Source organism: Tenrec ecaudatus, chromosome X (assembly GCF_050624435.1).
Source record: "Tenrec ecaudatus isolate mTenEca1 chromosome X, mTenEca1.hap1, whole genome shotgun sequence".
Lineage (NCBI taxonomy): Eukaryota > Metazoa > Chordata > Mammalia > Afrosoricida > Tenrecidae > Tenrec > Tenrec ecaudatus.
The window spans coordinates 168,167,271-168,185,764 of record NC_134548.1 but is presented as its reverse complement, the minus strand read 5'-3'; the positions used below and the strand labels follow the sequence as shown (position 1 = coordinate 168,185,764).

The following is an 18,494-nucleotide window of genomic DNA, read 5'->3' as shown; positions in this document are numbered from 1 at the left end:
GAAATCATTTTATGTTTTAAATGTTTTTTCCAAAATATTAATAATGGAACTGAAAATTATTTCAGAAGTTTCGCCGGGCACAGAAACGAAATCTAAAATTCTAATTTTTATTCCAGTTTCTGAATCCAAAAATCTAATAATGGTTGGAAATAACTTTATATCATGATCAGATGTGTCATAATATATGGATATAAAATTAATTTTTTTCTAGATTTTTGTTTAATTCTGAAAATGCATATGGGGAAGACACGTTATACACAATTGCCTAGGATTTTGTTCTAGCACAGGCAAATTTTTTGTTGAATAACTTTTTGACAACTTGTGATGTAAAGTCCATAGATCTGAAGGAGTGATTGTGATTAAAAGACATAAGTCCTTCTGCTAATGCTAATTTCTTTTCTTTGTCTCCATACGTTGTTTTCCAAAAAAAAAAATTCCTGTATTTTGGAGGAAGATGCAGCAGTATTTAAATATCTTTTATGTTTCTGTGTCTCCAAGTGCTTTGAAATATCATTCTTCCTGCCGTACGAAATGGAAAATTGACCATTACATTTCTCACATTTTACCATGTAATCGCTTTTGCTTTTTTTAATAAAGGAAATTCACTTCTTAGATCATTGTTGAATTTGCCTCCTCTTTTCTGACTCAGTATGTTAAAAATCTAAAAAATAAATTTAAAATTATATTATAAATTGTTATATACATATTGCTTAAAGACACAGCAAGTAGGTACATAATTACATGAATATATTTTATTGTTAGTTTATAAATTAAATTAAGTTGATTGTTATAAAGTAACTATATATTTTTAATTATTTTAATTTTAATCCTATATTTATTTCTAAATAATAACCATACTAACTTGTATTATTTTTTTCTCTGAATTTGCCGTAACATAAGTCGTAAGTGTCACTTTCAAGGCTGGTGCTAACTTTCTGTCGCCACTATAAAATATAAATAATATGAGTACTGTCTGCTAAATTCGAGAAAATGTATGTATTTATGAAATAAATAAATAACCTAAATTATCTGAATAGCTGATTTGTTGACATCCCCTGTTTAATTAGCACTAGCACGCAGTACGATGTGTGTCGTCTGAGAGACAATTACAAAATGTTTCCGTCGTTGCCAATGCCAAAAAATGTCACTGTTCATTAAGTCCAAACAATGGTGGTCGAATTCTAACAACTGATCAACAATGCGAACTTTGATAAGCAGTTCTCGATAATCAGTTCTCAACAATTATTTGTTATTATTAAAGTTTAACATTATAAAATTAACAAAAATAACACAAAACTCATATCCTGGTGAAATAGCCACATGGCACCCGAAAACCATATATTCCCTTCCGGTTCTCCCGCCGTTCCCTAGCTTGTCGTGCATTCTTCCCCAAAATCGGGACTTTTTAAAAACGCCGCGGGACAAATTGTTCAAAAGCGGGACGTCTGGTCACCTTATTAGTGGAGAAAAACAGCCCTTTACAAAGCATCAGAACCACAGGAAGAAATCTGCTCCGAAAGCAGGGACGTGGTCTTCTAGTGCTGATGGAGGAGATCCCTCCTTAACTCAGTTAAAGGCACCTGACTGTTCAGATCCAATTTATCAGCAACAACCATAAGCGCAGCCTTCACACTCATAACTCTCTCGCCCCAAAGCCATAGTCGTTTTTTTTTTCAATCTCAGTTAACAGGTCACCCTGATCCTACCCTTGACCTCCTAATAGACTCTCTCCCCTCCCCCCCACACCACCAGCACCATCCATCTAAAAGGTGCTTCTGGTCACCTTTCTCCTGTACTCCGAAGCCTGCCATGGCTCCCCACTGCCCTCCGTGTAAAAACCAAAGGCCCTTTGTTCAAATGTAGTTTTCTCAGTGAGACCTTCTATGACCAGCCCCTGTTAAAATTGCACCCTGTTACATCCGGAATCTTCCTTAGCCTGCGTATTTCCTAGTTTGCACCCAGCGCTGACAATGATGTCTGTCTAGGACAAATGGGTAGTTGACTGACCTTGGGAAGCATGCCTTTTGCTTCTTTTGTGTCTACTTTGCAGTGTTGTTGTGATAGCTTTATGCTTCCACCACCACCCCCACCCCCACCCCACCACTGACCTGTGATTCCAAAGGACAGGATCTGGGTTTATTCATCTGATGAATTGGGGCCATGACTTCTGGAGCTATATTACAGGGCTTTGAATGCTACCAAAAACTACCTGTGTGACCAGGGCAAGGTGTCTACGTTTCTGAATATTTTAGTTTCAAACGTATTCTTATTTGGTGCAGACTTAATAAAATTCCTTGGACTTTCAATGATGATATTTATTATAGCAACCTGAACCAAGTTTTCTATTAGCTCCTGTACATTTGGGTCCTGGAGAAGTCTGAGTATACTATACGTTAACTTGAATAACTCACTGCCATCAAATCAACTCCAACCTGCAGTGACCCTATAGGACAGAATAGATCTGCTCCTGTGCGTTTCCTTTTGAACTGCAGCGTGCCTGGTGATTGTCAACTGCTGACTTTGCTGTTCGCAACTCAACTCATGAACGATCACACCACCAGGACTCTTAATAATTTGAATAGATTTGCTGATTACTTAAGGTTTCTGCTTAGCATGAGCTTAGCATGGCTGCATCTTGATGTAAAGCAATAAAACCCTAAATGTGGACCAAACTTAAACTACCTCAAAAAAGGACCACATAGCTAGAAGCCAAAATTAATAGGCATGTCAATGCCAAGTGCCAAGTGACTATGAGTGCTATGGGAAAGCCTAAAGTAGAGAGGGGGTGTCAGTAGTGGTGACAGAAATTAAAAGCATAGCAATTGAACATGGTGCTCCATAGTTTAACTCATTTTTAAGGCAAGATTTGGAAAAAAAAAAGATTTCATGAGACTTTTAATTCCTGTAATGAATTACGATCTCAAACACACAGGGGCAATTCTGCCCTGCCTTGTAGGGTCACGCTGCATCAGAATGGACTTGATGGCAGTGAGTTTGGCAGTGAGTAAAGGTGAAAGGTGTGGAGATCTCGGAGAATGAGGTTCTGCGAGAGGAAATAGAAAGTGCTAAGGAATACAGGTTGGTCTCTCCTGCCAACCTGTCCAAAGTACATGAGATGAAGTACCTTGCCTCTAAGGAACATTCTAGCCGCACTTCTTCCAAGAGAGATTTGTTCATCCCTGGAAAAGGGCATCATACTTGGTTACGTGGAAGGACAGTGACCAAGAGGAAGGCCCTCCACAAGCTGGATGGACACCGAGGCTGCAACAATGGGCTCAGACATGAGAACCATTTGTGAGGATGGCGCAGGCCTGGGCTGCACTTCCCTCTGTTGTGCATAGGACCGTTGACAGAACCAACTGGAAGGCACCAAACAATAACCAGGGCTATAGCAAGAGCTCTGGCAGAGTATTGGGCTATGCAATAGGCTGTTGGCTACAGCGTCTGAAGTTCAAGCCTTCCAGTCTCTTCATGGAAGCAGGGCTCTCTGCTCCTGAAAAGAGTTATAGCCTTAGAAGCTCATACGGACCATTCTACTCTGTCCTATGAGCTATCAGTTGGTATCAACTCATTTGCAGTGAGTTTTGAGAATGGCCAGGGACACAGCTATCCTTGGTATTTAACAGAATGCCAGAGGATCCCTGGTGGCAAGGTGGGTTAAGCATTGGGCTGCTAACCCCAAGGTCAGTGATTCAAACTCAGCAGCCAGTCTGTGGCCATTTGCTCCTGTAAAGATTTATAGCCTTGGATCAGTTCTATTTTCTATAGGGTCACTTTGGGTTGCACTTGACTGGCAGTGGGGTTTTAGGAGGTCAGGATGACCCAAATAGAGTAAATGAGGTAAGAAGCTATTAGAAGATGTTTGAGTGTTACTGTTTTACAAAATGACTCTGCAGCAGCTCTGGGAGGGGTAGGGATAGAAGCAGGATGTTTGTGACACCTGCTTGTGCAACTGGATTCCAGAATAGTCAGCCTCCTGGATTTCTCATCTTACTGCTACTAAGAAAGAGGATTTGAGTAGAGGAGAGGGTGCTGATTGAGCTCCTCTTGACCGTGACCTCTGTCCCTCTCTTTCCTTCCTTCAAAGCTCTTATTACAGCTGGCTTCTTAGGCCCACTGATCTCGGAGGTGAACTAGTTAAGCTTTGGCTAGCTCAGCGACGATTTTCCTGCTTCAGTTCTTCCTGCCAAAAAGGAAGCAATGCTATCAGCGGCTGCCTTCAGTGCTGATGCTGCCACCCCAGGCAAATTTCCTACAATTCTTGGGAACTTTTCACTGAATCGCAGATAATTCACCTTTTGTTTTTTTTAATCTCCTCCTGAGAGCCAAAGCTATTTCAGAGAAGAATCCATCTCATGTTTCTCTGGTTGAACCTTTTCTAGCAGTAAGAGCCATGCAAATAGAGCTCTCTGTCAGCTTTTTCCTTTGCCTCTTACCATTCAGCTTGAGTGCCACCAGAAGACACTACCTGGCTGCCATGGAACTGTCCTGGGACTACATGACAAGTGACCTGCTCCATCAGCTGCATGCAAACCCAAGGTAAAGGCCGGCCTGACCAGGGGCAGCAGTGTGGGAATGTGACATTTCAGATGTAGGTTGGTTACTGGTTTGTTGATTTATTTTGCTGATTGAGTGATTCACATGCTGTGCCCTATTTTCTTTGACCTGTGAAATTTTTTATAATGATGAGAACCCTTTTACTGTTACAAATATTAATTAACCCTTTGTCATCTGTATATCAATGTCCCCCAATTCTATTGTTTGTTTTTTGATTTTGTTTATAAATTTTACCAAAAAGTTTTTCAGTTTTATAAAGTCAAATGTATCTCTTTTCTTTCATATCTTCAGCCTTGCTAGAATTGGTTACAAATGGCTCCCTCATAAGAAGAGAAATCATAGAAGGGGCAGTTGGGTAAACGATTGGGAGCTGGATAAGTAATTGACTACTACATCCATGCTGTGAAATAGAAAAGCCACATCTGTTTTGCGTGTTACATTTACGTCTTTCATCCGACGTTGTTTGGTGTCTATGAGCTAGAGGTCAGTGGCCGCCGTGGCTGCACACAGGGGTAGATGCTGGGCTGCTAACTGTAAGGTCAGAGACTCTCCCATCAGCTGCTCTGAGGAAGAGAGAGAAGGTTGTCAATTCCCAGTAAGATGATCAGTCTCAGAAACGTTGCATAGGGTTTTAGTAGATCAATAGCCAGTGGTGATGGCACAGATTCATTGCATAGCCTTCCCATATATGTTGGTGTCTCTCTGTGGAGTCATTATGCAGTTTTTCTCTTGCTATGTCAATATCATTGATTTGATTCGAGTGGCTGTACAATATCTTGTGAGATCAGGGGAGGTTAATTATTCTTTGTCCTAATTTTTATATCTGCCTTAGCTGTTCTTAAGGAGCCCTGACAGTGCTGTCGGGTAAACATTGTTATAACCACAAAGTCAGTGGTCAAACCCACCAGCTGCTCCAGAGGAGAAAAATAAGGCTGCTTATAAATCTGTTCCCCTAAAGATTTATAGCCTCAAATGCTATCTGAGTCGGAATCCACTTGATGATAGTAGATTTTGAGGTAGCTGTTCTCAGGCATTTGATTCTTTCATGTAAAAATGTTAAGATGTGGTTTTCAATTAAAAAAGGCAAGCTTTCTTGTGATTCTAATAGAAATTTCATTGAATTTATACATTTTATTAATATAACAAACATGTAATTTTAGTATTAAATTTATTCCTAAGCATTTGTATATGTGCATTACTAGTATAAATGAAATTGCTTTTCTCCTATTGTCACTTCAAAGAGAAAAGCTATTCATTTGTGTAGATTCATCTCGAATCCAGCTACCTTTCTGAACTCCTTTGTTAATCCCAATCATTTTACACACATCTCTGAGCATTGAGCAGTATTATCCACAAAAGGAAAGACATCTTAGCATTGTTCAATGTTTGTAAGTAGTCAGTTCATTTTCATATTACATTTATTGGAGAACACAAGACAATGTTAAATCCTAATGGTGAAAGTGAGTATCTCTTCTATTCCATCAGTTCCTGAAATAGTTTTAATCTTTTGTCACTTAGAGTAATGTGAGCCTGCCCCCACGACCCCCACAAGCCAGAGGATACCCTCCGTCCTCCCACTAATTGGCAATAAAGATGGCGTGCTGCTCAAAAAGCAAACAAAAAGAATACTGTTAGTGCTTGTTTTGATTACCATAGATGGTCTTTGTAACCTCTATTCCAGCGGTTCTCAACCTGTGGGTCGCAACCCCTGGTCGCCCGATTCATAACAGTAGTACAATGACAGTACAATGAAAATCATTTGATGGTTGAGGGGTCACCACAACATGAGGAGCTGTATTAAGGGGTCCTGGCATTAGGAAGGTGGAGAACCACTGCGCTAGTCCTTTTCTCTCTCTTTAAGGCATTTTATTGGGGGCTCCTACAACTCTTAACACAATCCATCCAGACATCCATTGTGTCGAGCACATTTGTATATTTGTTGCCATGATCATTCTCAAAACACTTGCTTTCTACTTGAGCCTTTGATATGAGCTCCTCATTTCTCCCCCTCCCTCCCTGCCCTCCCTCCCTCATGAACTGTAACTTCTATTCCTATGTGTCACAAGATTTTATTAGTAATGACATTTTAGCACCTAGCATCATCTGAATTTTCCTCTTTAGTGTTTGGATAGACAAACACAAGTCCCATGGCAGCAATTAGACAGAGTAGAACTGGCCTTGTGGGTTTCCAAGACAATCACTCTTTACTAGAGTAGACAGTCACATCTTTTGCCCATGGAGCAGCTGGCGTTTTTGAACTGCTGACTGGTTGTTAGCAGCCCACTTTGTCACCCACCTTGAGAGACAAATAGATTTTGTTCATAGATTTCCTGACATTGAGTCTAATTTTTTGGAGTACACTCTACTGTTCGTGTAGTTTGCATATTTCTAAGATTTCTGTGCAAATATTCCCTTAGAAACTGTGAGCCTTTACTATTTGGGTGTTGTAGATGAAATTGGATCCCGAATATATGTTGCAAATCCTAGCCCCTGTGATTATAATCCTATTTGTGAATAGGTTTTCTTTGTTATGTTAATGAGAAATCTTAAGCAATTGAATTGAGAGGCCTAATTGCATGATACCAGATGCCACACACCTCATAAATATCACCAAGAAGCCCAGGAAGGAAGCCCTTCCCCTAGAGTGTCAAGAGAGAAGAAAACCTTCCCGTAGAGCCAGTACTCCGTAGAGGAGAGAGTCAGAGAAGAGGCAGGCACTGAAAGAGATGGATTGATACAATGGCTTCACCCATGAGCTCAGATCTAGCAATGACTGTGTGGCTGGAACAGTGTTTTGTTCTGTGAGCAAGACCTGACTGGACAGCACCTAACACCAGCATGAATAGGTGCCCTGAATTTGGTCTTCTAGCCACTTAAACTGTGAGGAAAGCAATAAAGCCATCTAGTTATGATATGTCTAGTATAGCACCACTAGTTAATTAAGGCAATGGGATTTTAATGTTTTTACTATTACTGTTAGATAGTAGTACAGTTTTATAGGCTTTATGAGTTCATGAGCTTTTTAATTATTTTGAATATGTTAAATAACATCAGGATAATCCATTTTTACAAGTTACAAAACTTCACTTATTAGTCCACTTGGTAACTTTTGCAATATTTTACATACGCTTTCCAAAATCTTTCATGGTGCTCAACTCAAGTTTGCAACAGACTCGCGTGGGTCAGTCTGAATCATTCTATTCCTTTCTAGGAGCTCGTTTCCTTTCGCTTCTCTCTCTTATTGCCTCAGTATCGCACACAGCTTCATGTTCCCTCTTTTCATGCCGAAGCTCCTATCTTTGCTATTTATTGGCATGCATTTTCTACAAACACATTGCCAGTGACTTGTCTGTAATCTTGTTGTCGCTGTTCTTTCCAAAGAACAGTTTGGGTGTTTGTCTATATATATAGACATTTTATCTATATATAATATAAATGTCTCTCTATATAGACATTTTATCAGTATCACTTATCTCTCCCTAGTTTATTTTGGTTTATCATACAATATTTTTGTAATTTGGGGGAACAGTAATATGCTACTTCCCCCCTTCATTTTTAATAATGAAGGCATTCACTACTATAAAGTTTCCTCTTAGAACGCCTCTTCCACTCTCCGTAGGTTTTGGTATAAAGGGTTTTCTAGTCCTTGTTTTCAGGAGACTTTAAATTACCTTCTTTGATTTAATATTTGATGCAGTTTTTATTTTCTCAACATGTTTTTAAAACTATTTGAATAAAAAGTACAGTGCTGTGTTCATTTTTATTGCAGCCATAGCAAATCTCCACCAATTTCTCAGCTTGAGAACTCCTTTTTTATTAATATATGTATCTTATCATCCCATAGTTCAATCACGTCCAGCAGAATTGTACCATTGCTGCCACACTCAGTGTCCCAACATTCTTTCTCTACATGGACTCCATGATATGGTCTCCCTTTTAGCCCCTCCCCGCCCACCACCACCGTACCCTCTTCCCCTGAAACCCTAATTCTACTTGCTGTCTCTATAGGTTCATCAAACCTGGGTTTCATATGTTGAAAAACGGAAAACCATATAACACAACTTCAAGAGGGTGCCCTCCAATGACATGACACCTCGGAGGTATCCACACAGAACAGGACAATTTTGGAATCCAGATCAGGTCTAGCCTGCATCGTGACGGTGGGGGGTGGGGGAATATACTGATAACGTTTTAACTCTTCAAGTCAGGTTTACACCTTTGGTTAAGAACACCTAGTTAATGATCTCCCTGGTATGGATATAGAAAAGCACTCAGTGGCTAACCAAGGGGTCCCATGGTGTCATTGTGCCTTACAGTTGGTCAAGGGGGGGTGTCAATTTTTGCTTACCGCAAACACAATTGACATAAAATGAAACACATGAATTTTAAGTGTTCAGTGTGATGAGTTTTGTTGATGCTAAGAGCCCTGGTGACATAGTGGTTCGGTGTTGGGCTGCGAGCCGCACGGTCAGCAGTTGGAAACCAGCAGCAGCTCTGCGGGAGAAAGACTGGGCTTTTTACTCCCGTCCTCAGTGACCGTCTCGGGAACCCACAGCATTGACTCGACGGCAGTGAGAGCCATTATGATAATCAACATATAGAATACTTAAATCAAGCAAAACACGCTCCTTCCTGTAACTTTTCAGTGAGTCCTCCTACCTTAACCTGGCCTCAGACAACCAGTTACCTGCTTTCTTGACTTCTAGATTCCTTTTTGTCTTCTAGGATTAAGTCCCAGAGTAATCGAATCGTATAGTCCACACACTTCGCATAGTCTGAACTCTTCTGTGGCTGACATATTTTCTTCAGCATAATTATCTTGAAAACATCCAGGTTGTTTTGTGAAGTTGTTGGATTCTTTGTATTGCTGCTTATGATGTACACCTGCTCACGGACCTGTGGGTTGTTTCCAGGTGTTTTTTCATTAATATGAATCAACTTGCAGTCAACATTTCTACACAAGCTTTCGTATGATAATTGTAACGCATTTGGACATTTTATATTGCCATTGTTTTAGTCATTTTAATAACTGTGTAGTAGTATCTGACTGTAACTTTAATTTTAATGTCTGGTGGTGTAGGTGGTTACACTGTGGACTCTGCCCCGTAAAGTCCGCAGGTGAACCCCCGCACCATTCCTCGGGAGGAAGATGGAGTTTTCTACTCTTGTCAATGGTTTCAGCCTCCGAGACTCACAGGGGCAGTAATACCCTGACCTATAGGCCCGCTGTGAGTTCGCATCCTCGCCTCGAGGGCATGAAGTAGCGTTTGGACTTCCTAAGCGCTCATAGACAGGCGCACTGATGGCATTGGGCTGCTAATTGCAAAGATAGTGGCTTGGAAACACCCACCAACTGCTTTTCAGGAGGAAGATGAAACTGTCTGCTCCTATGAAAATTAACAGAGCAAAAGTTTGGCAGTTCGAACCCCAGCTAATTCTCGATATATGCAGCAGTCTTTCTCTGGGGATTAGAATCATGGAAAGCCTGTGGGGGGAGTGAGACAATATACGTCTTAATCGAATTGACTGAAGATGTATGCTCATTCTCTGATTGGATGGCTTGTCCTCCTACTGTTGAGTTTTGAGGGTGTTATTGAATTTTGAGTTTCTTATACTAAAAACCTTCATGAGGTACATGTAAAAATGAAATTAAAAAACATGGGATTTCCCCACAAACGTTTTGAAGACCTCTCATATGCTCATATGTTCTGGAGACAAGTGTGTTTACAGATGTACCTGTTTTGAATATTTCCCCCCATTTTCTAAATGGTGTCTTTAAAATAGCAGTGTATAGGGCTTTTTAAAATGAAAATACTGTGTATTCCACTGGTATATTTCGGTCCCCCAAACATTTGCATTGGTCTGATCACGCTGCTTTTCTGTCCTATCATTGCATTCCAACATACTTAGAACCAAGCACAGGGTGGAGTCCCATGTTTACAAACAAGCATTATGGACAACACATTCTTGGCAAAGGAATGTGGCCAACACTTATCAGGCATGGTAGGGAATGTTCTCACTGTGCAACGCAAAAAGGACTGCCAGATATCAACTACTACAGACATGAAAGATGGGAATTGTAAACAAACTTTTCTTTAAAGAGATTCCCCTCTACTACCAGAGATCTTGAATAGCCTCTTGGTTCATTACCTGGAATCACTTCTTCACTAAATGATTAATTTGGATTCAACTTGGGGAAGTGAACCATCTCTTTCTACACTTACTTGTGGTGTTGCTTTAATATCTTCTTCAAAATATGGGGGCCCTGGGAGAGTAGTGGGTTAATCCACCAGCCTCCCCAGTTCTAATCCACCAGCCTCCCCAGGGGAGAAAGCTGAGGTTCTTTACCCCCATAAAGAGTTATAACTAAAAAAAAAAAAGTTATAACTGGATGGAAACAAAGCAACAATGTAGCTGAGTCACAATCCCCACCAGCTGAGCTGCAAGAGTTTAGTCCCTTCTTGGATGTGGCAGCCGCAAGCTGTGGCTGTGTTGTGAAAGGGCCCCTACGCAGCCCTCCAATAACGAGGGGGACAGAGAGGAGCTGCAAGGGTCCTGTCACTGCCCTGAGGCGGGTGGTGGCAAACTGTGGTTGTGTTGAGACCAAGCCGCCCTACAGGCCCCAAATGGTCCCAGCTCCGTCAGAGACAGTGGCGGGGCCAAGGTCAAGCCCCAGCCAGCCTCCACTGAGTAGCCTATCATCTTATCTGCCTATCTTGGGATTGCCAGCTCATGAAGCTACATTATTCAGGAGAAACCTCCAACCTGACCTCTGAACCATAAAATTGGGACTGTCAACATATACAACCACATGAGCCATATCCCTCAGATTATGTCTTTTCCATCTGTGCTCCAATGTTCATTGTGGCACAGTTCACAATTTCAAGGAGTTGGAAGCAACCCAGATTTCCATCAACCAACGAATGGATTAAAAAACAGTGTACATACATACAATGGAGTACTACGTATCATTAAAAAGCAGTGATGAATGTATGAAGCACATCACTGCATGGGAAGAACTGAAGGAAATCATGCTAAGCAAAGTAAGACAAGCACAAAAGGAGCATACAACATAAGTCTGCTGAGGGGAAGGTATTGTTTATATCTCCACAGGGAAAGAGGGACCAGACTTCAACTCAGTGTTCCAAGGTGTGAATGCAACATGCCGGTGTGTAGTAGGAAACCAGTGGAGAGGTCTGAGGGGCCAGCCCCAATCCCAACTACTACACGGACACCTGCCCCTTCCCCCAGAAGAATTTATTTCAAAGGAAGGCACTGAATCTGCAGTTCTGGGAGAGGGTCATTTCTGATCAGAGCACATGGGAGCAGATGAAAGGGGAGGCGAAGAGAGTAGAGTACATCTGGCCCACCAGGCCTTGAGGACAATGTTCCTGATTAGAGCAGCCAGTCCACAGAGAGGACCATATGACCGGCCCCACTATGAGACATGACGCCCCTCACTGACTCATAGCCCTAGAGGGGACAAGACCGGCGACACAGTGTGGGAATTGCACCCGATCGGATCCCGCCACACCAAGGCAAAACGCTAAGGGGGTGCAACAGAACAGCTAGGGAATGGAGCGGCTGAAGGTGAACTTTGGAGCTAGGACATGGTGCCCCAACAGACTGGACTGGAAGGTCAACAAACAGTCCTTTTCTTTTTTGTTGTGTTTTCTGTGTTGTTGTTTTTTTGTAATTGGTTTGTTATTGCTTTGTTGTATATTGTTGCTTGGTTTTGCTCTGTCTTGTTTTTTGTGCATGTTCTTATCTCCGCAGGTCTGTCTAAATAAGATAGGCTGGATGAACAATCTGGAGGAGAAACAACGGGACTGACAGTTCCGGGGGGGACATGGGAGAGGGGGAGGTGGGGGGAAAGGTAGTGGTGTTAACTAACCCAGGGACAAGGGAACAACAAGTGATCTAAATCAGTGGTGAGGAGGGTGTAGGAGGCCTGGTAGGGTGTGATAAAGGGTAATGTAACCAAGAGGAATTACTGAAACCCAAATGAAGACTGAGCATGATAGTGGGACAAGAGGAAAGTCAAGGGTAATAGAGGAAAGAGCTAGGAAGCAAAGGACATTTATAGAGGTCTAAGTAAAGGCATGTACATATGCAAATATATTTATATATGAAGATGGGGAAATAGATCTATGTGCATATGTTTATTGGTTTAGTGTTAAAGTAGCAGAAGGACATTGGGCCTCCACTCAAGCACTCCCTCAATGCAAGAATACTTTCTTCTATTAAATTGGCATTCTATGATGCCCACCTTCCCGACACAACTGCTGAAGACAAAGCAGGTGAATAAGCAAATGTGGTGAAGAAAGCTGATGGTGCCTGGCTATCAAAAGATATAGTGTCTGGGGCCTTAAAGGCTTGAACAAGAGGTCAACTAGCTCAGAAGCAATGAAGCCCACATGAAAGAAGCACACCGGCCTGTGTGATCACGAGGTGCCGAAGGGATCAGTTATCAGCCATCAAAGAACAAAAAAAATCATATCATTGTGTGCTCACCTCCTTAATACAATTGCTAAAGACAAATGGATACATAAGAAAATGTGGTGAAGAAAGCTGATGGTGCCCAGCTATCAAAAGATATAGCGTCTGTGGTCTTAAAGGCTTGAAGGTAAACAAGCGGCCATCTAACTCAGATGCAACAAAGTCCACATGGAGGAAGCACACCAGCCTGTGCGATCACGAGGTGTTGAAGGGATCAGGTATCAGGCATCAAAGAACAAAAAAAATCATATCTTAGTGAATGAGGGGGGAAGTGTGGAGTGGAGACCAAAAGCCCTTTTGTAGGCCACTGGACATCACCTTACAGAAGGGTCTAGGGGAGGAGACGAGCCAGTCAGGGTGCAATATAGCAACAATGAAGCATACAACTTTCCTCTGCTTCCTAAATGCTTCCTCCCCACTCACTATCATGATCTCAGTTCTACCTTACAAATCTCGCTAGACCAGACGATGTACACTGGTACAGATAGGAACTGGAAACACAGGGAATCCAGGGCAGATGAAACCTTCAGGACCAGTGGTGTGTGTGGCGATAGTGGGAGGGTGGAGGGAGGGTGGGTAGAAAGGGGGAACCGATTACAAGGATCTACATGTGACCTCCTCCCTGGGGGATGGACAACAGAAAAGTAGGTGAAGGGAAACGTCGGACAGGGCAAGATTTGACAAAATAATAATTTATTAATTATCAAGGATTCATGATGGAGGGGTTTTGGGGAGGGAAGGGGAAAAAAAGGACCTGATGCCAGGGCCTTAAGTGGAGAGCAAATGTTTTGAGAATGATGAGGGTAATGAATGTACAGGTGTGCTTTACACAATTGATGCATGTATGGATTGTCATAAGAGTTGTATGAGCCCCCAATAAAACAATTAAAAGATGGGAAAAAAGTTATAACTGCAGAAATCCATAAAGGTAGCTGTAGTCTGTCCTATAGGGGCACTGTGGGTTAAAGTGGACCCCACAGGAGTGAGTTTTTCTTTATATTCTTTTATAGAATTTGATGCATTTGGTGTTTGCTTGCTTGCTTGTTTGTTTGTTTTTGAATGATTCTTGATCTTTTGAGATTGGCATTGATAATTCTGAGTCTTTTCTATTCTGGTGTGATGTTGTGCATTTGGGGCTAGGGTATCTGTATAGATTTCTTCATTGGAGCTTTTACTTCAGTTTTTTATCAGCAAAATTATCCTCATCATCCTCATTCTCGTCAGCAGCAGGAGTTGATGTTACTGAAGTGTCACCTCTTCCTCCTCTTCATCACCTGATACGCTCACTGCAACGTGAGCCCCAACCCAGCAGTGAGAGTGCAGGTGCAGTTATTTTACAGCCCCCCCCACCCCAAGGCTGGGCAGACATTGCCCAGGGTGGCTTTCATTAGGCTGCCTTCATAGTTCTTGGCCTCTGCTTCAACAATGGGCAAGCCACACTGTGCACCACCCCCTAGTGGGACCATCCTTACAGATGCTGATTTTCATCCCCAGTCACATGAAAATGACAATCTGTGTGGACCTTTAGTTCACAACCAAAAGGATAGTGAGGCTTGGCGGCCTGGGGAAGCTCAACTCTCCTGGGGGTGGGGTGGAGGTGGTGGGGGCAAGCACTTAGAGAAGAATGCTACTGTTGGGATTACTGCACACGGGAGAATCCCCCAGGGCAGAGGTTATCACTTTGATCAAGTCTTCTGTATGGCGTTTCTTTTATGACTCATGCTGTTTTTAATCTTAAGTTTTGCTTACTCCAAGTTCACAAAGCTTTTCTGTTTTCTTCCAGATGTTTTATATTATTTATGTTTAGGCTTATGCTGCACCTGGAGATAAATTTTCTGTACTGTGAAGTAAAATCAGGGTTCATTTTTATTATATAAAAATATTCAGTGGATCTAGAACCATTTGTTGAGAACTTTTCTTCCTCTGTTAAATTGTCCTGGCATCTTAAACAAACAAAAAAACCTCAACCAATCCTATATACAGTGAGTCCCTTATAGATTATTGAACTCCATTGATTTATATGGCTGTGCTTATGCCAATATCATATGGCTTTGATAACTGTCATTTTATAAAAAGTCAACATTTCTAACTTTGTTCTTCATTGAAATTGCTTTTGATATATTTAGGCTTTTGCATTTCTCTGTTCACTTTATAATCAACTTGTCAAGATGTGTAAATGGGAATTTTGTGAATTTGGGAGCTGGAGAGGAATTAAATTGAATATAAAGACCACTGTGGAGGGAATTGACATATAAAACATATTGAACCATTCTATCCATCAACAAAGTACAGATTTCCATGTCTTTTACCTCATTGGGGCAGAGTAGATCTGTGTTTCCAAGGTGTAAAAAGAAAAGATGTATCATGTCTGACCTCCTCTCGCTACAGAAGGGGAATGGGAGATCACCATCATCAGTATCAGCTGGCTAAGGCCTGTAAACTCCAGGTCAGACATGCCTCTACCCTCCAACCATCCCTCCCGCAAGGCACTCTTCTCAGCTGGGTTGGATAATTGCATGGCCACCCAGAACTCAAAAACAATGCTAACTTTTATGGCAGTGGTTCTCAACCTTCCTAATGCTGTGTCCCTTTCATACAGTTCCTCATGTTGTGGTGACCCCTTATGTGTGTGTATCTGCATGTGGGCCGACCCACCTGGAGACAATAGAGGAGCGGTGTCTCAGTTCCTAAGACCATTGGAAATGTGGTCTTAGGTGACCCCTGTGAAAGGGTCATTTGACACCCCCCCCAAAGGGGTTGCAACCCACGGGTTGAGCACCACTGTTTTATGGGATTTATTTAGGAAATTAATATGTTACTATTATTCAGAATATAATTATTCAGGCCAGACAGCCTCCACAGGCAGGCCTCTCTCTGGTCTTTGGTCTCTCAGCCCCATGGCCTCTGCCCTACTCATGCAATTTCACAAAACTCTTTTAGGGCTGCCAATAAATGCCCCGAAGGCATACCACTTCTCCATAAGTGTCAGCTTAAAGATGCTCAGCTCTCGTTCTGTGGGTCAGCAAATCTAGCTCCCCCAATTAAATGCCCAGAGGCGCTACATTCCACAAGCCAGTCTCCTGCCCCAAATAACTTGGCTTTACTTGTTCTGTGGCCTGAGAAGGTCACTGCTCTGCCTCATGCTCTCGCTCCTCATTCTTCTGTTGAAGTTTCTCCACCATCATAGCTGTTTCCCAGATCTAGGTTCCCTGCACAGGAATCTTAGGGTTCAAAGGACTGGCTTGACTCCTGCCTTCTCTCTCTCTTCACTCTCGCTCTCCCCCTCTGTGCCTCCCCTACCACATTTTATATACAGTAGAATGACACTGATCCTATTAATAATCAGTCAAACTGAATCACATAATCCTATTAGCATGTTCCCCTATCTTCTTACCAAGACCGTTCAGGCAAACGTCATTTGGTATCAGTAACAAAGACTATGGCCACAAGAGTCATATTAAATAATTCACTGTATTGAACAAGACTCTAAAACTTTATACAATCAGAAAGCTTCATCTTTTTCTCCAAGAGTAGCTGGTGGGTTTGAATGGGTGACTTGTGGTTAGCAGCCTAATACGTAACCAACATCTCATATAAATGGAATGATATAATTAGTCAGTGGCCTGTTTAACTATTTGTGGAAGGGCCAAACTGCTTCCTAAAATGATTGAACTCGATAAGGATTATCATTTCTCTGCACTCTTGCTACCAACACTTACCATTTTCTATTTTTTTGTTTTGTCTTTTAAATTATAGCCATCCTTGTGGATATAAAATGGTATCTAAAGGTAGTTTTGATTTTGTATTTCCTTAGTAACTAATAAGGTTGTAAGCCTATTGGCCACTTGTGTATCTTCCTTGAAGAAATTCTACTTAAATCCTTTGCCCATTTAGAAAAAAATTTTTTTAAATCATTTTATTGGGCGGGGTGTCATACAACTCTTATCACTATCCATCCATTGTGTCAAGCATATTTGTACACATTTAAAATTTTTTATTTTAATTTATTATTAGTTGGGAGTTAATGCATATATCCTATCATTCCATAGTTCAATAACATCAAGCAGGATTGTACATTTGCTACCACAATGAATTTCCAAACATTCTTTTGCTTCCAGGACTCTTTTTCTTCCTGGACTCTTTGACATCGTCTCATTTTTATACTACCACCCCCCCTTTTATATGAGGTCATCTTTTTATTGTTTAGTTATTTGCATTCTTGATATACAAGGATGATATTGCACCTTATTAAATGTATGACTTTCAAATATTTCAAGGAACATATTCTATGAGTTGTCTTTTTACTTTCTTGATAATGTCCTTTGATCCACAAATGTTTTCAATTAAAACATATTTTAAATCATTTTATTGGGGGCTCTTACAGACATTATAACAATCCATAAATCAATTATATCAAGCAAATTTGTACATATGTTGCCATCATCATTTTCAAAACTTTGTCTTTCTACTTGAACCCTTTGCTATCAGCTCTTCTTTTTTCCCTCCCTCACCCGCCCTCCTGCCCTCATGAACCCTTGATAAATTTTACATATATATATATTTCATATCTTACACCATCTGCTGTATTCCTTCACCCACATTTATGTTACTCATCCCCCTCGGGGAGGGGGATTATATATCCATCCTTGCTATCAGTTCTCCCTTTCTCCCCTTCCCACCCCCACCCCCTTCCCTGTACCCTCATGGTAACGCTACTCCCATTACTGTTCCTGAGGGGTTTATCTGCCCTGGATTCTGTGTGTTGAGAGCTCTTATTTGTACCAGTGTACATGCTCTGGTCTAGCTGGGTTTGTGAGGTAGGAGTGGGCATAAGAATGGGGGAAGAAGTATTAAAGAACTAGAGGAATGTTGTGTGTTTCATTGGTGCCATACTGCACCCTGGGTGGCTCATCCCTTGTGAGGGGATGTCCAGTTGTACAGATGGGCTTTGGGCCTCCCATCTGACCCCTTTCCTTCACATGATATAATTGTTTTTGATCTTCTGGTACATGATCCTATCTATCCTCATGATCACACAGGCTGTTGTTTTTCTTCCATGTGGGCTTTGTTGCTTCTCAGCTACATGGCCACTTGTTTAACTTCAAGCCTTTAAGATCTCAGACACTGTATCTTCTAATAGCTGGGCACCATCGCTTTCTTCACCACATTTGCTTATGCACCCATTTTGTCTTCAGCAATCATGTCAGGAAGTTGAATATCACACAGTCAGGTTATTGGAACAAAGTGTTCTTGTGTTGAGGGAAGACTTAAGTAGAGACCCAGAGTCCGTTTTGCTACCTTAATACTTTTAACATGTAAATATATGTTTGTAGCCCACTACCCCTATCGTTATATATTAATATATTTACATATATGTCTATAATTATACCTCCATATCTAGCTTTTACCTCCTAGTTCTTTCCTCTATTTCCTTTTAC

The 18,494-nt window shown here is 41.4% G+C and overlaps 1 protein-coding gene across 1 annotated transcript in view; it reads left to right on the top strand.

The window, feature by feature from the left end:
- The first annotated feature begins 4,393 nt into the window (after positions 1 to 4,393).
- The window catches only part of F8 (coagulation factor VIII), a 127,622-nt gene continuing 113,521 nt past the window's right edge, over positions 4,394 to 18,494 (top strand). The window contains exon 1 of the mRNA XM_075538595.1: positions 4,394 to 4,539. Coding sequence (XP_075394710.1) covers positions 4,394 to 4,539 — 146 coding nt within the window. The remainder of the gene's footprint in view (positions 4,540 to 18,494) is intronic.